The sequence below is a fragment of the Simochromis diagramma genome, unplaced genomic scaffold (genome assembly GCF_900408965.1).
Source record: "Simochromis diagramma unplaced genomic scaffold, fSimDia1.1 OVJJ01000802.1, whole genome shotgun sequence".
NCBI lineage: Eukaryota > Metazoa > Chordata > Actinopteri > Cichliformes > Cichlidae > Simochromis > Simochromis diagramma.
This window is the reverse complement of record NW_024387492.1, coordinates 12,134,191-12,156,917: the sequence shown is the minus strand read 5'-3', so window position 1 is coordinate 12,156,917 and position 22,727 is coordinate 12,134,191. Positions and strand designations below refer to the sequence as shown.

General features: G+C 37.9%; 1 protein-coding gene and 1 long non-coding RNA gene across 6 annotated transcripts in view; one reads left to right on the top strand and one right to left on the bottom strand.

The window, feature by feature from the left end:
- Nucleotides 1-8,735: 8,735 nt before the first annotated feature.
- LOC120725060 lies at nucleotides 8,736-10,468 on the top strand. Its single transcript, XR_005694043.1, has 3 exons — nucleotides 8,736-8,968; nucleotides 9,391-9,510; nucleotides 9,595-10,468. It is a non-coding gene; the product is annotated as an uncharacterized LOC120725060 (long non-coding RNA).
- Nucleotides 10,469-14,755: 4,287 nt separating this feature from the next.
- Nucleotides 14,756-22,727, bottom strand: part of fndc1 (fibronectin type III domain containing 1) — a 41,265-nt gene continuing 33,293 nt past the window's right edge. For all 5 annotated transcript variants that reach the window (XM_040017700.1, XM_040017704.1, XM_040017702.1 and 2 more), the window contains 5 exons: nucleotides 19,856-19,935; nucleotides 19,532-19,561; nucleotides 18,872-19,033; nucleotides 18,032-18,154; nucleotides 14,756-16,730 (listed from right to left, as the gene is read on the bottom strand). In XM_040017700.1, the coding sequence (XP_039873634.1) occupies nucleotides 16,615-16,730; nucleotides 18,032-18,154; nucleotides 18,872-19,033; nucleotides 19,532-19,561; nucleotides 19,856-19,935 (511 nt within the window). In that variant the 3' untranslated portion in view covers nucleotides 14,756-16,614. The remainder of the gene's footprint in view (nucleotides 16,731-18,031; nucleotides 18,155-18,871; nucleotides 19,034-19,531; nucleotides 19,562-19,855; nucleotides 19,936-22,727) is intronic.

Below are 22,727 nucleotides of genomic sequence, written 5' to 3'. Positions count from 1 at the left end.
CTCTCCTGTGAGCTCTCTGTCCATGTGAGGTGATTCAGCATCAGCATAAGTCTTTAAGGCAGCATGTGAGTGACCTCATCCTCACACATCTGCTGCAGTGTTTTACTAACCCGAGCACCGCAGAGGGCTTCGACACTTTGCAGGGGTTACGATCAACACACGAGTGCACAGCCGCACAAGTCCCGATGAATGAATTAACACAGCGCACATGTGTCCTTTCAGATATATAAACATAACACATTTCAAAATGCGTACTGCATGCAATGCTGCACACAGACACACAATTAATTGCTTTCACAGCCACATAACAGAAATTTCTCAACCTCATAAAGAGTGCTTGTGTGTGAGATTAAAAATAGCAATTGTGAAATAACTGTTTTTGTGATTGAGGTGCTACATATTGCAAAATAAAAACCTGATGTTACTACTATGGATAAAATGTGCTAAAGTCATATCATAATTTAACTCATTCACTGCCAGCCATTGGCAGTGAATGAGTTAAACCCATTGACTCATTCACTGCCATTGACGGCTATAGACGTCAATGGCAGTGAATGAGTTAATACAGGTATCGCATTAAAAGTTGCGTGTTTGTAATACATTTTTCACTCCTGAGCTTTACTGGTCAACTTCAAAGCTCCTTTAACTGATTTATCGTGGCTATTTTTAGCTATGAGACAACAAGTGAGCGTGTAAATACAACATTGCCAAATTATCACCCTGTAAAGTATCGGTGAACATGTTGACAACAATGGACTTTTATGTAACAGGCCCACCAGATATATTAGTATTAAATTAAAGCTAATTTGTTCTTGTAAATCTGTAATTAAGTGTGTTATGAGCTCTGTCAGTGTCTTATCTTGTTTCCCAGTTATTTACAAAAGCATGGATTGGTGGATTTCATTAGCAGTTACACAGTCAACGTTTCCTTCGCTTAAGACATTCCATGTATTTAAACATCACGGAGATGTTGCACCTATCCATAAACAGCTTGTGTTGTGTTGCCTTTGTTCCTCCCATGTGCTTCTGTTTTTTGGCCATTGTCTTACCTTAGCCAGCGAATGCAGGCATCTCCCGTTGTGATGTGACTTTTCCATGCAAACCTGTGGCCAATCAGTCTGAGAAGAGCTCAGTTTGTTCTTTCACAACAACTCCTGGCTCTGCGATTTAGGATGTTTTTTTTTGTTGCACTGAATGATTAATAAGAGTTAAAATAAAAATACTCCCCTGGAAACCTCTTCAGGAAACAGCATTCTAAATTTTCCATGTATGACTTCTCTTTGCTGTGAGATTGCTTTTCAAGATGTGGGGCTTTTCTTTTCTTTTCTTTTTTTGAATCAAGATTTACTGGTGTCATGAATTTGCCAAGAGGGGAGGAGAGCAATGCATATTTTTATTTCCCACTTTGAGGGCTATAAGACATTAGACAACATGTGGGTCGAGCATCACTTCAAATCCTTGAGATGATGAGTCATACTATATGTCTTTACGCATATTTGTGTTGATATTGTTTGTGTGTGATCTCTGCAGGATGGCGCAGGCTTCCACACACGGAAGTACTTCTTTCTGTTTAGTCCACATTTGTCATTATCCCTCTGTGTATAAATAAATCTTGTCCCTGAAGTGTTTTTCAGTGGTTGTTAAATGGTAAGTAACAACATCTATTGTGCACACAAGGACTAAATTTATTATGTCTTCGCTCAGAACTACCCCCTGCAAATCCCAATTTGTGTTGTCAGTCTGTTTCTTTAACCTCTGGCAGGAGAGTGAAACATTCAAAACCTTGAGAAATAAGGAAAGATGGTACTAAGTGTAGAAGATATATAGAAGTAATTTCAAGTTTTATATTTTTTAAATGCACTAAATCAAAGGTTGGGGCTCCCCAGTCTGGATAAAACTGCATTTTAAAACAGTTCTTTAGATTTAAAAATGTATGGAGCTGTGTTTGACCCATAGAGACTTGAATTAGCCTTAGCTGAGCAAGTCTATTTGAGCTGTGTGACACTCTAGTGGGTTAAAACGAATGCTAATAATTATTGGCAACAAGTGTGCGTGCTGATCCTGCGCAGCCAAGGTTGATTGATTTTGAAGGATCACAGCAGCTGAGAAGCACAACCCAATAACTCAAAGGCATATGGGGATAAATTCCAACACAATAACACACATATTCCACCTTCATCCAGCACCTAACAGCGAGGAATAAATCAGATTTTTTCAGGCGTACAAATGAGCTGAGAGAGACAGAGAGAGAGAGAGTTACCATAAGCCAAAACACTTTCTATCCTGCACTAAACAGAGAGCCATATCTGCCTCATGCTATTAAAGAATTATCCATGCCCTACTTTACAGTGTGTTTACAGTTTGATCTGTTCTGATAATGCCATTCCTCCTCACTGTATTCCCAAAATCTGATGTAACATTCTATTAATTTAATGCTAAATATGTTTTTTTCAAACCAAACAGCTAAGCATAGGGTCAGTCATATGAAAAAAAAAATGCTTTCATAGCGCTCTATGTAATCCTCTGGATCTCTTCCCTCTGAAAAGAAGATGGCAGCATGGATTACGTTTGCAAAGTTGCATCTGAACAAATCACCAGACTTCTGGAAAAATGCCTTTTGGACAGAGAGAACCAAAGTAGAGATGTTTGACCATAATTCACTGCCAAAACGAAACACTGTGTATCAACACAAAAACCTAATGTCATCTTTCAAGCATGGTGGTAGAGGCGTTACTTTTTATAGTGTCTGAAACTGGGGGCTTTGTCACACAACCAGTGGCTGTCCACCATGAACTCCTTTGTGTACCAAAGTATTCTAGATTCAAATGTCTGAAAGCTAAAGCTTAGTTGAAATTGGGTCATGCAACAGGACAGTAATCCCAAGAACAGCAGAAACGACAGAATGGCCGAAGAATTACCTTAGGAGAGCCGTGCATAAATCAATGCCCCGAAACTTCAATGAACTGAAGCAATGCTGTAGTGAGCCAAAATTCCTCCACAATAAGAAATTGATTAAAGTCATATAGAAAAGAATTACTTCAAGCTATTGCTGCTAAAGGTTATTCTACAAGCTACCGACTCATGGGATGTTCGAAGGAATACATAACAATTTTTCACACGACTGCATTCCAGGTGAAAAATGGCATGCTACTAGCTCTTATGGTGAAGCATTGAACTTTATGGTCAGTGCACAGTTTAAAGGAACTAGTTCATGCAGTTTGTCATACTACTAATAAAGCTGAACCCTGGCTGTCAGAGAAGTATATACAGTCACAGACTTTCAGACCTTCTCATCTGAAAGGCATTCGTGTTGGACCAAGTCTTTACACATGACAGGTGTAAAAGAAAAAACTCTTATCTGCACACCAAAGTGATTAGTGCTCGAAGAAGGTGCAAATATCTGAGTGATAGTTTAAGGCATTTCTGACATAGGAAAAAGGGGGCTGGGGTGCTTCTATGGAACAGTTTAAAGCTGTTTTACCATTTATCTAGGTGTCTGCTGGAGTATAAGATGCCTTGATAACTTTCCATAACAGTCATATCTGGCTTTAAAGGCTTGTCTCAACTACAGTGGAGAGTCTTGGCATCTGATAAGCCTTCAAACTGAATTTCCTGGTTTGTACTTTATCTTATCTTTATCTTTTATCACTGGTTCCAAGACAGCCTCCATGTGTCTTTCTTTTCTTTTTTAATGTAATTTTTCAAATTTTCAGTCTGATTACAGCCTAACAATTAGAAGAACTGGCTCTTTCAGAGAATTTCCTGAACAAATATAGGAAGGCAAATCACTTTTCCTCTTTCTTATTTGAAGGAAACAATAGACCATTTGTCTAATTCCAGATTTATTCTACAAAATTAAGATTAATGCACTGAAGAATTTGCTTAAAAGCAGTTGTTATCGGTATGTTTCCAAGGACAACAAGAGAAAATGCTGCACGCTCATTGCATTATAATAAAATATATTATATTATGTTCTGTTATATTTTATTTTGAGATATATTCTCATCCTTCAAAAAGATCACTAAGATAGATACCGCACTTGCCAACAAAAGCAAATGGACTGTTTATCAAAATGCTGACCTCTCACTTTGTTCTTGCCTCTGTGGGAATTTTTGCAAACAATCGTTATGAGACTATTTTTAAAATGTTTTTTGAGTGATAAGTGAAAAAAATAACACAAGAGCAATTAAAAACTGTAATTGATGAAATCATTATCTTAGAACTAATCAGTGGGGGGGTTACATGCTGAAAAGTTAACGCAGAGGGAGATGCCTTCCAAAAACAATAAACTTGTCGAAGGTAAGATACCCCTGCCAAGTTTTTGTTTTGATTATCAAGGAAAGCCGCTCCTGGCCTTGGCGTTCACTGATACAGACTTTTCCGATGATGTATTTGTATCTGCTGCGAGGAGGAGGAGGATAATAATGAAGTAACAGAAAATATGAGCAATTTGGCATTTGACAAAAGCATTTTAGGTGTTTTAATAAGCCGTAGGTGCCTGTGAGCTGGAAAACAGTGTCAGATGATCTCAGTATCAGCTAAGTAAGATATATTATGAAGTTCTTACTAAATACACCTTTGGTTTTTTGGCACTAAGCAGTCTCACTTGGATTAAACTTTATAAATATTTGTTTAATCACGCTTCACAACTCACATTACAGAGTCCCACGACTCTATGCAGTCCTGCAAAAAAACTAAATACACCCCACAATTCGTTTTAGCAGTAATTTTTTTCTGTATGACTTTATCTGTCTCTCACATCATTGTGGAGGAATGGTGTGACAGAAAACATTCATTAGGGTTGGCAGATATTGATTTATGCACATCTCTCTTAAGGTCCTGCCACAGCATTTTAATAAGGTTGAGGTCTGGACTTTGGCTGGACCATTGCAACACCTTGAATCTGATCATTTCCAGCTATTCTGTTGTAGATTTATTGCTGTGCTCTGGACTATTGTCCTAATTTGTGGCAGGCTGACTTTAAAATAATTTAATATAGAGAGTTTAGGGAGAATTCACTGACTGCAAGTTATCCAGGTCCCATGGCTGCCTTAAAACACACCCATATCACAACCTCTCCACCATCATTTTTGACAGTTGGTATGAAGTGTTTGTGCCAATACACTGTGTTTGGTTTCAGCCAAACATGGTGCTGTGAATTCTAACCAGACCTCTCCACTTTGGTGTCATCTGTCATGTTCCAGAAGTCTGGTGGTTTGTTCAGATGCAAGTTTGCAAACCTAAGCCATGTTGCCATGTTCTTTTTAGAGGAACAAAGGATTTCTCCTTGCCTCCCTTCCAAACAAGCAATTTATATTTTCTAATTATGCTGTCATGAACTTTGATGTAGCTCTTGGGTTTTTTATAATTTCTGTGAGGAATGGACACATTGTGTTAACACCTGAATGCTCCAGACCAACAAACTGCCGAAACCTCTGCTTTTATAGAGACGGTCAAACTTGCTGATGATCAGCCAATGAAGTGCTTTGATTAGCAGCTTATGGCTGCTACTTGCCCTACTAATTCAATAAGGGGATCCTTTTTTTTTTTTTCACAGGACTGCACAGAGTCGTTTAAAAACTTCTTCTCCTCAAAACTGTATATGTACTCTATGCTTAGCTGTTTGGAATACAACATTTTTTAACATTGGTTAAATTAATAGAATGTTGCATCAGATATCTGAAATACAGCATTTCAAGACTTATATCCCCGGAATAAGTTATTCTTTCTTTTCCACACTACTGTAGGTGAACATTTTGAGAAACCCACTTACTCCTGTTAAATTAAGATCAGAAAATTGATACCAGGGACAGTTATCTAAAGCTTACTGTATTCTCTGGGATAAACAGGATAGATAAATAGTAATATTTAACATTAAGGAACTTCATTCTGAATATGAAAAAGTCACTAAAGTAGAGATTTTCTGTTGTGTGAAACAACAACAGTACCCTTGATACAGTGAATCAAAATAACTGGGTCGCAACCACATAAATACCTCTGCTAATAATAATGGATTGGATTTATATAGCGCTTTTCAAGGCACCCAAAGCGCTTTACAATACCACTATTCATTCACTCTCACATTCATACACTGGTGGAGGCAAGCTACAGTTGTAGCCACAGCTGCCCTGGGGCAGACTGACAGAAGCGAGGCTGCCATATCGCGCCATCGGCCCTTCTGGCCAACACCAGTAGGCAAGTAGGGTAAAGTGTCTTGCCCAAGGACACAACGACCAGGACAGAGAGCCCAGGGATTGAACCGGCGACCTTCCGGTTACAGATGCGATTTTCAACCCCCTGAGCCACGGTCGCCCAAAGGTGCTAAAAAGGTGAAAGATCCTCTCTGTAGTCATTCTTTAGTTTTCCTGTTTTGGGCTTTTGTAACAACATGACCGTGCAACACGGCTATCTGCCTGTTTTGGTATAAAAGGCTCATTTTAAATGACAAAAACACAACAGTGATATTTTGAGGTGATTGTGCATGAATAAAAACGTAATTTTAAATTTTACGTTACATTTCTGCCAATAGATCAAATGACACTGAGATCATTCTTCCTAATGACAAATTCTGGTTTATTAAAATGTGGGTCTAATTTAGCTAGGCAGCCAGATAATCTGAACCACTGGCTCGTGAACACACCCAAACTCGTGTGTACACAATTGTGGAAAGTACAGCGGGTCAACAGTGCAAGAGGATGCTTGTCTTTAAATATTTACATATTTACAATGCAGAGTTTGAGTAAGACTTTTGCATTTATTTTCTCATCTGCATAGTTTGGTTGAGCTGGGCGTGTGTGACCACTGTGTTTCTCCCTTTTTCAGAGTTTTGCATTAAAACTAATTAGAAAAATTGGCATGACTACAAAGCCAAGACCCAAGTTTGACAAAACTGAAGCTTGCCTTTTATTACTGTCTAGTATTCTTTGCTAGTATTAGAGTGGTCTAATTGTATGATTTAGATGTGACATCTTTTGTCTGTCTGGAGCGTTTCTCAATGAAATGGGATATTAGTAGCTTTATTTCTTTTCACTCGAGCTTCAGTGCTGTTTCCTTGTTTCCTTGAAATGGATTTTCTAATAGCTAACACTTTACAAAGATTAAACTAAGCTGGAGCAGCTAAAATGCCTCTCAGTCCTGGCAGTCAAGATGTTAGGAGCCTCATTAGTCAATCACAGTGTCTAAAATGGACTTTGGATGTAAAAACAAACAGTCAGGCCTTTCACTGTTGCTTTATTACTGTAGATCTATATAACCAACATGTGTAACATAACATGATGTAATGCTTTAGGTAGCTCGCAAATAATTATAATAATTACCCAGCAACCCTAAATTAAATCCATCTGTTGTGGTTTAATAGCCAAAAAAGTGAATATTATCCAGAAGCCGTTGGATTAGGGAGGATTTGTTCGCATATTTGCCTTGACCTGTGGAGTCATAATGGTGTGCTTTTGCATGCATTAATGCATCAGCACTTGTTTACGAGCAGCATACGTGTTTTGGTATGTGTCATTGTCGGTGAATATTACGACTCACAAGCAACATTAAAAGCACATCAGACCTCACACACAGGCACACAGGACGGTCAGAAACAATGAATGTCAAAGCTTAAGTGTAAGAAAATACCCTGCTGTCCTTGAGTTAATGATGTCTAAAATCTTCCCTACTTTTCCAGCTTTATTTCCATCGCGCAAAGTAATTTTAGACATCCACGTCATAAAATGAGTTTACCCGTTGACAGAATCGGGATATAGAGCACTTTCTCTCTGCATGACCTGATTATCTCGGATATTAGTTTCCCTTAAAAAAAGTATCAGAATTTTACCGCTTTAGATTGTGGTTCTTATGTGATTGTGTTGTCCACACAATCACATGATGGGAACGTGGCTTTCTTATGAAGACAACAAGCAAGTTCCCATAATATAAATACTTGGATTTTAAGGTCAATGCACATTTTGAGGTTATTGTAATGTAAAGTTAGGTATTAAGGCTGGGGATATGATGAAAATTGTTAGAGTGGGGACTGCATGATGTCCTCTGAAGTTATGGATACACTGTGTCTGGGTGTGTGCACGCTCGTGCTGCACACATAAAACGATACACCATTCCTTTACGAGTGTGGTAACTGTTTAAAAGTGGATTGGATGAATGTTGGCAACAGGAACTAAGCTTAAAGATTTCCACAGTCTCCAGTTTCCATTGATTTCTGCCCCCAGATTGAGTTGATTTTTTCATTTAGAAAAAAAATATTTACTGCAGTTACTCATCTTATCTCACTTAAGATTGTACATTATAGAGATAAACCAAAAGCAAACCTTTTACAGCAAGCATCTGGCAAAAAAATAGGAAAATAAAGATACCTCTTCTTATAGTAAATGAGACACTGAGGTTCATATTTCACATTTTGGACTTTAATGCGTTCTGTGTAACTCAGTCTGTTAAATGGAGATAACAAAAGACCAAGTGCCAATCATTTCATAGGATAAGAATGATTTTTCGCTCCTTTGCACTGACCTTGCTCGTCCCTCCTGCAGAGCTTTCCCAGGATTATGTATGGCCGAATTATGTGCCAAGAGAATGATACAATCACAAGGCTCAAAGCTCAAGGCTAAACAGGCTGGGTTCATAGGCCCAACTCACTTTTACAACAAGCTCAGAGCAGTGAATAAAACAGAGCCGCAACTTTAATCCAAGCCCAATTAAAAGAACAGTGAGCTGAGAGCAAAACAACCAAGTCTCTGTCAGTGTGTCCTGGATATTATGTCATCTTGGAGTTTGGTAAATATTATGTCTGTGAGCAATTGAAAAATTCCCAGATCTTTTATTTCGTTGAGAGATTTGGGGACCTTGTTCAAAGGGGAAGGGCATTTCCTCTGTTTTTCTGTTGTTTATGGCTCTTGTTTGTGATCTCCAGTACCATGATTCATTGCATGTCCTCATCCTTGCCAGCATGGCCTCCTTTCTGATGCAGGTAACATTTTTTTATTGAGTTGCTTAAAGCTACCTTGAACTTTTTAAATCTATAAAGAACTTATTATTCCATTGTAGGGTGAAAACAATTACAGCAATAAATATATCAGAGAAAGAAACCCCAAGTAGTTTGTTGCTCGTAGATTTACCATGAAACTAAGGTTACATTCCAAACAGCACATTGTGGACATTTGAACAGAGTAGGGCATTTAATAGGTAGATGCATAACCTTCAGGAGTTAGTAAAGACAAAGAACTACAATTGAAAGTTCATGTTGGACTTAAATTAAAAAATGAGTCAAAAAACATGATTACAAATGAATAATATGCTATCAGCTTGATAATGACTTAAAATAAATAGGCAATATCATTTGACTGTGACGGTGGTACATCTTGTTGCACTGATGAAAGATACATCTCACAGATTTGGTGGGGTAACCTCGTAACTTGGACTCATCAGGGGTTTCAGGTCCTTCACCATCAGACGGGCTTTTCCAGGAGACCCAACCAACCAGGATGGATCCCAGCACCGAGCTATCCACAAGTACGCACTCTTGATCCTAATCCACCTTTTGGTTTTCTCTGCAGTTTCAGTATTTGATCTATGGCCCTATTTTTATCCTTCCAGTGATGCCTAGCAATAGAAGTGCTTTGCAGAGTGAACGCCCTGCAAATCCTTGGCAGCCAACCTGCACCGGCTCACAGTGGGATTGCCGGCCTTTCCTTTAGCGTGCATCTGCTAGTTCATGGTACCTGGCATGCTTTCTTTAATTTTCTTTGCCCATCGGGGTCCCAGCATGGATTCAATACAATGATTATGTCTGGTTACAGCCATGTTGGTATCTGGGTTGGGTACTTCAGTTGTTTGCTAAGGTCTTCTTCCATATGTCAGTGAAGAGATGCCAGGATTTGTTTCTACAAAGGTATTAGTGTTTGGCAGATGGTGGTGTTTTCTCACACATGACTACACTGCCAGCAAATATGTTGAGGACCTGGTCATGGTCCAAACAATAGTCTAAAAGAGCTTATAGGCAGTTGCTAAGAAGGTGTTACAAGGAGCCACTCCCAGAACAAAGAGGTAAAGTGCTTCATTCTGCCTAAGTGTGGAAGTTTGGAGGATAGATTAGGACATCATATACAGTTTAGACCAAAACTCTATGGAGTGGTAGTCAGCTTATCAGTCCCAAAGTCAACTGAATAAATGCAGGTTTTACACTCTAAAATGTTAATTTGAAAACTTTTTGATGACACTTTGAATCAAAGAACATGTGCTTCTCTCAGGTGTCACCATTTGGCAGTGATGTGCAGTTGTGTTAAAGGTAGAGAAAACTTCAAGCAAAAGGCAGATGGCAGTTTCCCCTCAGTGCAATGCAGCTACTACTTTATTACTGTGTGAAATTAATGTAACTTAAAACATGCTGTGATTTGCTACCTGATTACAAAGGAGAAACAAAGTTCTTGCAATCATATCATACAAAAATCAACTTATTAAATGCTCCTTGCCTAAATATTTCCATACACAAATAAAAGAAATAAAACATGACATTGCCTGTAAACTTTTTTGTTCTGAGTATGTTTCACACCCTTCTCTGCTCTTTTTGCTTTTCTTTCCTCAGCCTTCAACTCGTTCTTCTTGCGATGATTTCAGCTCTCTAGAATGAAGTCTAACTTTTTCCAGTCCAAGTAGCGTGTGACCCACTTCTATCAAAGAGAAACAAAAAAAGCTGCATGTGGAAAACAGTCAGAAGACCTGCATTCTTTTGAAACCACATTTTGTTTCTTTATACATTCTTAATGTTTCTGCAATTAAACTATTAAGTGTTACATCCAAATATATTGAAATGAGCTCTTTCTAAATCACTATAGCAATGGCAGGGGAGGGGTAACTTACTGTTACTGAGAAGCTGGTTTAAGAAGTAGCTAAATTTATAATGCAAGAGCCACGTGTGGAAAGTCAGCTGGGTCTGGACTCAATCAAGCTAGCATGGCCTTTTGCCCCTTTTTTATAAAAAAGGATCAGCAGTTTGCTCTGTGCAGAGACCTTAACTGAAAACTCTTACAGAGTTTGTGCCAAACACTGTAAAATAGCTGACATATGATGTTTCAGTGGCGTGTCATAATGGATTGGTGTCGCAGCGTTTACTTGGCTGAAAAAAGCAAAATTTCAACATCTTTGAACAAAATTAAAAGGCTGCATTTGTGTATGGGTGTGTGTGTGTGTGCGTGACTTTTTTTGTCTATGTGCGCATGGGTGATACCGACCACCACTTCATCCCTTCTTTATCTTCTGATGTCAGCTTTTGGCTGCATGTCCTGAACGAACCAGATGCAGTAAATTACATTTCAATTCTAAGTCCAAAGTCTAATGCTGCAGAGTGAGAAAGTAAATTCTTAATGAGGAGACAAAGTAACAGCAGCACTTGGTTAGCCAAACTTAGTCAAGGCCATTGGTATGCATGGCACATTTTTTGCCCCAAGTAACAAACAAGGCCACCCTGCACTGATGAAAACAACTGTATACGTGACGTAAATGTGGTCTTAAACAGACATTTGTCAGTATTAACTTCACTCAACGACACCAGGCTGCAACCATCAACAGTCAAATAGTCTTGTGATCAAAAGAATATTTATTAATATGAGATAAATTAAATTCCTTTGGCACAATAGATTAGCTTGGAGATTTTTGTATGAATGTATTTCACTGTTTGGATTTTAATACTACTTCATGCCTTTGCCACTTCCATTCCTTACACCCTTTGTTGTAATGACATTAAATTAAAGTCAAGTGCTGCTAACTACCCCAGTATGATGTGTATGTGTGTCAGTATGATGTCATCTGCCAATCTTTTTGTACTGCTTTTTATTACTCATTGAGATTCAAAATATATAGCTCTATACATTTTTATTTTTACCGTCTTATTTCTTTAACAAAAGTTTGTGGACTGCCTATATGGGTAACAGAGGTTAGTAGTCCAGCAGGGCATATGCTAAGATATTAGCTAGCCCTAGCTAGCTGGCTGATAGGTTAGCTAGGTTAGTGAGGTAAAACCATAATTTATTTGAAAGTGTTATGTTGTGTTAAAGATTTGCATTTGATGCTTTTAAGCTAGCACTAAAACAGTTGGTATGAGGGGCTGATATATTTTGTTAGGCTTTTGACACTGAGCATTATGGACGAATGTCTCTACATTGATCTCCTTTGCCCTACGACATTGTTCCAGAAGGCTTCTGGTTTGTTCAGATACAAATTTGCAAGCCTGAACTGGGCTACCATGTTCTTTTTAGAGAGAAGTGGCTTTCTCTTGGCAACTTTTCCAGAAAAACAATATTTCTTCAGACTTCAATAGCTGTATTGACATAAGCTAATAGGACTGTCACGCTTACTGAGGTCTTTAGCATCTAAGATGTAGCTTTTCTTCTTTATGCAGTTTCTTTGAGCATTGCACAGACTGACCTTTGTGTTATGTTACTGAGATGCGTACTGCTGGGAAGATTATGGAAATGGGTAAACCTCAGAACATCAACTGGCCCAAACCTCTCCTCTTATGGAGGTGCTCATGCTTGCTGTTACCAGTGTATTTGATTAGCATATTCTTGCTGCTACTTACCCTCTTAATTTCTGTGGAAGCAGTAAGGGTGTTCTTTCTCTTCACACGACTGTAAATTTGCTTGCTACCAAGGACATCCATCACAACAACTTTATCTTAAAGAATCCAAGGTAGCTGTGACTTGAAATATACCCTATCACCTCTATAAAATCATTATAAATCTGTATACACTCTAACATCAAAAAGTAACTTTACACACTGGTATTGCATATGGAATCAGTTTTCCAAACTGGCTGCATTTAGTGAGCTAATGTGTGGACAATAGCCCAATGTTTTATGACAGGCCTCAGTTATTTAAATCTTTCTCTAACACTGTATCCCTGAAAGCAATATATTCATCTGTCTCTGTAAACCTCTGATCTTTTCCTTGATCAAAAACGTCTTTTGTAGATAAAGACTGATATTGAAATGTCTTGTCTCAATGGCCATCTCAGGTTTCAGAGTAGGCTGGAGTTCCCCAATGTGCTTAGAATTAAATATTGCAATATTCTCCATTCAGGCCAAATGGCAATACAAGCTGCAGCCAATGAAAATATTTTGGGGCAAAGAGACTCTCATCACTCACTGAAAACACATGGTAGCAAAAGCATTCAACCACACAGTGTACCTGGAAACTATGTTCGAAATCTGACAACCACCCACTAAAGTGTTGACAAATTGGTCTGCTGACTCCAAAACAAAACCATTATCCATTATCTTTTAGTCATTGGCCAGGGGAAATATTTTTGCCCTCCCAGATCTCACGATGCATTTATTGTGTTTTAAATCTGACTGCCATAACAAATCTGAGCCAAGCTCAACAATTGACCGCCTGTGCTCCTCAGATAAGAGACTATGTTTGGACCTTTGATATATTTGAAAAGGAAGCAAAATGACTGCCTCAAGAAAATAAGTGATGCGTTTGCCTACAGTGAGCCTAGAGAGGGGTTTTTAATCAATGCGGACGTGCTTCCATGCAGTCCTCCAAAATCCCAACTGTACAGTGCTCGACATTGATGACACTATGCTTTGACTGAATGCTGATTTGTCGACAAGTACAGGGTAAGGCAGTTAAGCAGAGTATAGCTCCTACTCCATCTGAGGTGTTACGGGGATGTCCTACTGGGAGAAACCCCAGGGCAGACCCAGGACACCCTTATATCTCAGGTGAATTGGAAATGACTTGGTATCTCCCCAGATAAGCTGGAGGAGGTGACTGGGGAGAAGCAGGTCTGGGCTTTTGGTCGGATGGATGGATGGATGGCCAAAGTAGTATTATGAGTAGTAAAGATTGATTTCAATCTTTTTCATCTTGCAGGGTTAGAAAAAGTCTTTTCCATTCTCATAAGAACGATGGGGATTTATAAGAGTAGTACTTGGTTTTCCTCTGACACAGAGATGGTTAATATCATCATTTTCCTTACACAGTCACAAATGACTGAAAAATGTTTGCAATGACTTTTAGGCAAGCTCTCAAAAGAGTAGCTGTGGTTCTGCTGTTGGAAAATAAATCGAACCACAAAAAATTCACCTCAAAATCTAAAAAAAAAACGCAGCACTGAATAATCGGCAATCAATACAAAGAAAGCTTTCTATTCATTCAGCTTAATTGGTGAAATACTTTCCACCAGGTTTATTGTGGCACAGACCCACTTAGGATTAAGTTTTCTTCTGTCAGTTATTTCACCAAGAAGCAGAATCATTTCCACTCAAATAACACAGCAAAATATGAGCACCGCAGATTGTTTTGAGTATGGAAATAAAGTTGATTCCTTGAAAAAACTTTCTCTGAATTTTGTAACAATAAGATAGGCAGATAATTAGATTAATATTTATTTTTACATTATCCAAAGTATACCAGTGGTAATTGGCTCAACAAAATCTTACTGAAAGTCTTTCCAAATCCGACCCTGGAGATGTGATTTGTACATCAAGCTGCTGTGGTTAAAAAAAATAGGTATTCTGATGCTTTAAATATAAATACAACTGTGTTCAATCACCCATTTTTATACAATGGTTTAGAAGAAGAAATTATACATTGTAGTAGTTTATCAAAAGTAAAGTCAGGGGCTGGTAACAAACAACATTTAACAAAGTAACAAAGTATACATTTCAGATACATCAGTGATTCCTTTTTTCTTCCTCTTTATTACATAAATAATGTAATCATAATGAAATTATGCTATTTCATTTATATATATATATATATATACATATATATATATATATATATATATATATGTGTGTGTGTGTGTGTGTGTGTGTGTGTGCAGGCAGGGATAAAGGTGATTTAAGGTGTTGGTGTCAGATGTGCAGAAGCTGCTGATCCACTGGGACTTTCTCACATAACCACCTCTAGGGTTTATAGAGGATGGACCAAAAAGAGAAAATTTCCACTGAACAGCAGTTCTCTGAGTAAAATTACCTCATTGATGCCAGAGGTCAGAGGAGAAAGGTAAAACTGCTTTCAGCTGTACGATGCAGAAGAGCATCTCTGAACACACAACAAGTCAAACCTTGATGCAGGTAAGATACAGCGCCAAAAGACCAAGTCAAGTGGCACTACTGTCAGCTAAGAACAAGAACCTGAGGCTACAATTTGCACCAAAATTGGGTAACAAAAGATTGAAAATATTTTGCCTGATGTTAAAGTCTTGATTACTTTTGCATAATTCTAATTTTAGGCAGAAACAACATGAAAGCATGGCTCCATCCTACCATGTCCACCTCTACATAGCTACTGGGTACACATCTTCTGATGGCTGTTTCCAGCAGGATAACACACCATGTCAAAAGCTCAGATCAACTCAAACAGGCTTTTTGAACATGGCAATGATTTCATTGTACAGTCACCAGATTTCAGTTCAAAAGAGCGCCTGTAGGAAATTTCCTTCGAGGACGTGCAAAACAAAAATATCTGAAGGATCTCTTTGTTACTGTCTTGTCAGTATGAAGCAAAACCCCCGAGGAATTTTTCTAGAATCTTTTTGAATCTATACCATGAAGATGAATATTTAAGGCAATTCTGAAGGCAAAGACTGGTGAGTGTAAATGCAACAATGTGCAATATTTAAACACATAATACTAACTATATAATGCTAACTATGTAGTGCTAACACGCAGAAATTCTATTTTGGATTAAATGTTAAATTCCAAGTAAAATCACATTATCAGAACTCTGCAATACACAGAGGTACATGTCGAAGCTGACTAGTTTTCACTGACTATGATTGCTTTTCAGTTTTTCTTTGTGCACCTGCTGCTCTCCACAATGTGTTGTTTTTGAGATTATAATAGGTGGTGTTCCAACTGGCTCAGCTAAACCGTATCTGATACTCTGATCTTCCATTAAGTTGATTAAGTAGCTCTGGATCATGTGTAAAAGCTTTTGCTAGAGAAGAATGTGTCAGGAGAGGAAAGTACAATATGATTCATGTTTTTGGATTGCTATGTTTCCCATACCACCTTTATTAAATCTCCCACAGTTCCTGAGCAAATATTTGGTCTTTTATTCTTTGTCCGTACACATACAAAACTTACACAGTAACTTTTAATGGATTCTGGTGAATACCAAAAGTTGTAAAAACAGTATGATTGTTTATGAACACAATAAAGCTATTACATTATGAAATACAAATGTCATGATTAAAAATGACCTATACACACCTCAAGTGCCCATTCTTACAGTTTGCTTTGCAGCTTCTTCTTTGGTCCAATGTCACTGCATTACTGGTCAAATAAATAACACTGGGTGGGGACCTGTCACTGGAATGGTTGGAAATAGGGCACTCTGAGACAAGAGTTAAACTAAGCAAGAGCACACATGCTTCTTTTTTCCCCTCATATACAGACTGCTTTATATAAAAAGTGCATTGTAAAGATATACACTGAATTGTTTAAAAGTACTATATTCTCCTTTTGTGTGAAGCTGTAACAAATTCGAAGCGGTGTCTTTTTGTAGTGGTAGGCAAAAGTCCATTTTTAGGGCAGGGCCGGAAAAGGTGAAGGCCTGCAGCAGGATGCAGAACAGTTGCCCAACAATGTCTTTTCTTCTCACTGTGTTACCATTTTCCAGGAATGGGCACCCCGCATTCATACCAGCCCACAAATGGATGGGGCGTGCGTCGGCCAATAACCCCAAATGTAACTGGCTCTTGTCTGTAGGAACGATAGTATCCTGCAATAGAGAAAAAGTTATTTATAGCTAAAAGCCATCCTCATTTAGACAGGTAAATAAATAGAAGCATCCCCATCCATTAAACTGCACAACAAAATGAGATAATGTGCAACAATGCAATGTGTGAGTAGTAAAAAAGCGCTGGTCAAAACCTATACAGGTATGAATGGCATTTCTCCACTGGCACATCAGTGGACATGAGTTTATGGCAAATGACATGTAAGTTGGTTTCTAATGGAATTTGAAAACAATAACACTATTTGAGAATTTATCAAATGCATCTATTTTTATGGAACTGCAGTTTTGTGAACGCATCAGAGACACTCTCATTGTGGCGCAGAGTGGCATATTCTTTGAGCATAATAGATATGGTGTTTTAGGCAATCCTACATACCCTGTTCTGATGCAAAGGTACTCCTTCCACAATAGTAATAGAAATAGTCCACAACAAATGCACTATTTACTCTTGTTTCAGTAATGTTTGATAGAAAAGGACAGCACCGCAGCACAGAGAAGCTGCTACCCCGGAGGTTGTGAATTTGATCATTTCTTACATTGTAAAACTTTCAGAGATAACTGCCATTAATGTGGGAATTAGACAAATCTGAGACCTGTTTCATTTGCTCCAGCACAATGTGACTGGCCTCTCTCCCATTCATACATATTCCCAACTGGTCAGTTCCTTGCCAGGTCAATCACAGCTGTATATATAATACGGGGTGGGTTTGATACACATCTGTGTGGTTGCTCAGCACCACATCTCTCTCTCTCTCTTTCTCTCACACACACACACACACACACACACACACACACACACACACACACACACACACACACACACACACACCACACTCCTAATCGTACATTCGCCTGATGCCACAATGCTAAATTGCCTTAAACACGCATATAAGAAAATACCCTTAGAAGATTGCATACTTACCATAAATATAGTCAACTGCTTATATGGAGCAAGTTTTAAGCATTTTCATGGTGTACCAAAATGACCCGAAACTAATAACTACCAGCAATTCATGACTTTAATCTAAGATCTTATGGTTTAATTAGAAAAATTGGGGTAATGAAAAGCATGTGAAATTTGGGCTAAAACACAACACAAAAATCACTTTAACGAGCATTCATGCAAACAATATTCTGCATCTTTATATGTTGCATGGGTATAAATCAACCAGCTGGCCCTTTACAGAGCCAGAAAGGCAGACGGCATAGAAACAAATGATAAGTAAGGGCTAACAGTGCAGGCTGCAAATTTAAAACAATATGCACAGTCTGTTTTTATTTACCTTGTGCTGTGGGCAGATTATTTGACAAGTAGGCTGGGCCTGTCCTTCCATCCCTGTAGGAGTCCACAAACTGGCAGTGGTCCTCTCCCTGGCCAAATGTATCTCCTATACTGTAAAATGGGTCTGTGGGTAAAAGGGAGAGGTATCTTTATTATAACATTTCCCATTGCTATGGTGGGAGGCAATTCATAATAAATCTTGCCAAATGGTGTAATAATAATGGCAGAGCCAGGCAAACTATAGAAGCGTTTTACCTGAATAGAGCACTTTTCTTTCAGACCTGTTTCTGAAAACAGAATGAGAGGCAGAGCCCTCAGCTTTAAGGCTCCTCTTTTTTGGAACCAGGTCCCAGTTTGGGAGAAAGAAACATTCTCTACTTTTGAGATTAGGTTTAAACTTTCCTTTTGGACCAGGCTCATGAAGGGCCTAGCGGGTTTCTTTCTTCTGTTAAAAGGGAGGTTTTCCTTCCCACTGTCATCTTTCTTATAGCAGGTCGTTTGCTTTCTCATATTGAGAAAGCAAATATCTTATCATCTTTACCCTATAATATAAATGGCCTTGAGGCAACTGTTGATTTGGTGCTATTAAATAAAACTGAATTAATTTAATGTAATTAAATATTTAATGATATCCATGTGGAAGCAATAGCCAAAAAGAAAAGGTTTAGCAAAGAACAGTAATTACCAATTATAACTGCAGGTCTGTGGCTATGTGCTTTGCATCCTAATAGCCTTTATCATTGGTTGTGTGATCACACTTTAGTCGGTGGTGACTGCCACACCTCTTCCTCCATAGAAACAGTCTTTATTTCAGATTTTTAAGCATCAGAAATATATTTACCTCTTAGACTGTCTCCCATGAAGATCTTGTATCGTAGGGAATTGCACAGAACCACACCCACAAACTTCCTGTACCATGTCCGCTTGACATACTGGCTGCCCTTACAGCTGCTGTGGACTGGGTTGAACTTGAAAGAAAAGGGAATCCAGATTGGCTCGCCTCCTGATTGCATTAAGGAATAGAGGAAGAAGAGCATTAAGTTGCATTTCTACCTAAAATGTTCTTTGATATTTTTGCCTTTTGGTTTCTTTTTTTTTTATATGTCAAGTGTTATATTATTCAGGAATTCATCAAGTGATGAATATATGTTTTGCCTACACACAGAAGCATTTAAATGTTTTACTTATCATCATTATTGCCTTTAAACCAAGTCAAAATATCATTGTTATGAAAAATCACTTGTGGCCAGATCACTCCTGGGGTCATATTGTTATAAACATAAATACAAAGAATAACAACAGACAAACGCAACTGTCACACACTAGAAAATAGTGAACACAATATCCAGTTAATTATCACAGAAGTTCAACATTAGCTATGTTACTATTATAAGGAAAGCTTTGGAAGAGAAAATCCATCCTAAATTACTGTAACTTTTTCATTATTTTTCAGTATAACTTGTCTCTAAGTTGGAAATGTGCTGTTAGTGTGCAGACCTACCAGGTGGTCTTTCAATGAGGAGAGGGTCATCTGAAAAAACAAAAAACAAAGTAAACACCAGGGGCGAAAAAGACTGCATATCAAGTTTAATGCATTCACCTGATGATGGGAAAGAAAAACCAATAGACCGTGTAATGCAGTGTACATGTGCAAGTCGGCTTCTCTTCAAGGGCGACTCTCTGTGTGAATATTGTGCGCTGAATATAACCGCGAGAATTATTCTTCTATTTTTGTACAGTAAGGAAGGAAAATGTAGAGTCAGTCTGAACTTTAATCATTAGGGTATCTCAAAGTTTACAGTTGCAGGTGATGACAGAATACAACCTGATTCAGTAACATAGGAGAGCGTTTCGCTGAATGGTCCCACACCAAACACATTCTTCGCTTGCACCCTGAAGTAGTACCTGAATGACAACAGAGCACAAAGTGTGGCTTTAATAAAAGTTTTAGCATTTAACGTGCCACTCCACCTGTTTGTTGTTACTGGTTAAAAATAGGAAAATGATAACGATCGCAGCAGATCACTTGACATTTTTTAAGATTTAAGAGTAGCCCGATTTATGCTTGTATGAATCCAAAGTGAGCGCAGCACAATAAAAAGGCTCTCTGGCTCACGTTCAAGGGAAAAGGAGAGCAGGACTGAGGTGAGGCAAAAGGGATTGTTGAGAGGAAAAAGACACATCTATAAAAGCAAAGGTTAACAGCTGAGAGGAAAGTAGAAGAATGAATGACAACAAAAAGGAAGGATGTGGAAAAGTAAAGAAAGCGAGAGAGACTCTAATCAAAAGAGAAATTTGTCACCCAAAAGCGTTACTAGATGTCACGAGCTTTCTTGCCAGAGTGCAAAACAAAGCCAAACAGTGATCTCATTTCATCTCCAGGTGGTTGAGGAATTATAAAGTCCTGTCACATTTGAAAAAAAAACAGCAGTGACAACACTGAGAGACTGCAAATTTTTCCACTGTGCATGATGTGTGCGCGTGAGCTTTCGTATACTGTGCAAGGTCACACACAGTAAGCTCATCATCTGTCAATTTCAAGTCTAAAAACTTTCAACACATACAGCCATGAAGCCTGGATCCAATCACCACGGCCATATGAAGAGGCTCACCAAATTATGTCACGGGAGAGGGAGAGAAGAAAGCAATGCAGCTATAGAGAGATGACGTCATGGAAGAAGAAAGACGAGAAGAAATCTGAGTGGGTAGGAAAAAAAGGACATTGTGAAAATAAATACAGTATCAAGGACCAAAGATGCTTGCTATTTGAAACTTTCAATGCAGAGATCTTCATTCAAAAAGAAATTCTATGTGGCAACTGCACATGTTGTACCCTTTCAAGCCAAATCTGGCCTGGCCTCATAATATGCTTTTCATAATAAATGACAGCTGAACCACAAGATGAACCCACAAAAGCCAATTTTAAACTGTTTCAAAAATATTCACATATGTAAGAAATTCACAACCAATTTGTATTCTGTAAACTTCTCTTACATACAGCAGGAGAAATAGATGCTTAGAAAACCAGAAGTAGGGAAATTAGAAAATTGTCAATTTCTATGCATAAAAAGGCTTTAAATGAATTACTACATGTTGTTAAATGGTTGCAGATTTCCATTTTTACAAGTTCAGGTATTCATTAGCTATTTAGAGTGAAAACTGCTAGACTTTTGTTTGACGAAAGCCAGTTTTACATTTAAAAAAACCTTATATACAATGGAAGTAGAATATATATGTTATGTATGCACTATATGGCAATACTTTAAAAGAAAGCACACTATTAAGGGTTAGTAAGGTATTAGGAAATACTCAAGTCATCCTTTATAAAGCATTACTTCTCTGTAATATGTCATTTATAAACACAGACATAAAAGGTTCTTGCTAAATAAGCTCATATAAAGGGACTAATGTCAGCATTTTATACTTTACAAATGATGGATTCACCACTTTTAAGTATTACATCAAGTAAAAAATAGCTTTTTAGGAGCTGTAATGGTTTATGGAATAATTTAAAAAGTCTTAGTAATTAACAGAGTACATAGATATACATTTATACATGTAATGATTAAGGTATCAGTTATTTGTGAGAATGTTAATTTAGGTTTTATAAATACTTATCTAATATTGTAATTCATGGTCTATTAAAGGAGTTACGAGTTTTTCTAAAGTGAACCTATTTATGCCTTACAAAGCTGTTATAAATGACACAACACGAAGAGCACAAAGCAATACGCAACATAGAAATATTTATTGTAAAATTCATGCATAACCCATCTGAGGTCTTCACTAATAACTTATTAATGCTTGTGTAGTTATTATAAAGTATTACCCACCACATGACTCACTGATAGAAAGAGGGAAACTTGTGGATGCAAAAAGAAGGATAAGTTTCACTTATATGCAGTTATGCTGTTAGTCAATGCAATACAAATTTGCTCAGTAGTTCTGGAAACCATGAAGGAGCCTCCAGCATGGGAAATGCCAACACTATCCCATAAACCATTCCGTGATCCTGGATATAAACTGGTTGGCGGGAATAAAAACCTTTTGCATACTTTTGGAAAGCTTTTTGTGTTCATCTGTTTTTTTGACAGTTCACAAACCTAAAAAGACTCTTGCTTTAGACTGTGCAATATACTATATAAAAGCCTTTAGTGTCCATTAATAGCATTCATTTGAACTATGCATGGTTCACACATGTTGTTTTTGCTAAAGGATATAAAGTAGTTTCACTTTTGTGTCTTCTTGCACTTGCCAGTACTTAATCACTACATTTATTGAGAACTGCTGAAGATTATCTGGATGGCCTAAATGCATCAACTGACTAAATAACACATAAACTTTGTGTATCGATTTTGAAAAAATTAATCTATTTTTAAATTACTGCAACTAGGTATAAGTTACTGCACCATTTAGAGTATCGTAAATTCTTTTAGCAGAAACCCCTAAAAGCACAGGTGAACAACAAAGGAATCCAAGACTCTCTTTCTGTCTTGGGTTCATGTTTCCATGCATTTATTTTGACAGCCATGACCCATGTCTCGTAACACACGGCTGTGGAAACATGCTCTAATAACTGAAACAGACCGAGATGGCTGTATCTCTGTGCAAGTGTCAGATAATATGTGCTGTATTTATGTTCCGCTGAATTTTCTCGGGTCTCATCTGAGTTTTACTGCACGTCACAAAAAAAGATT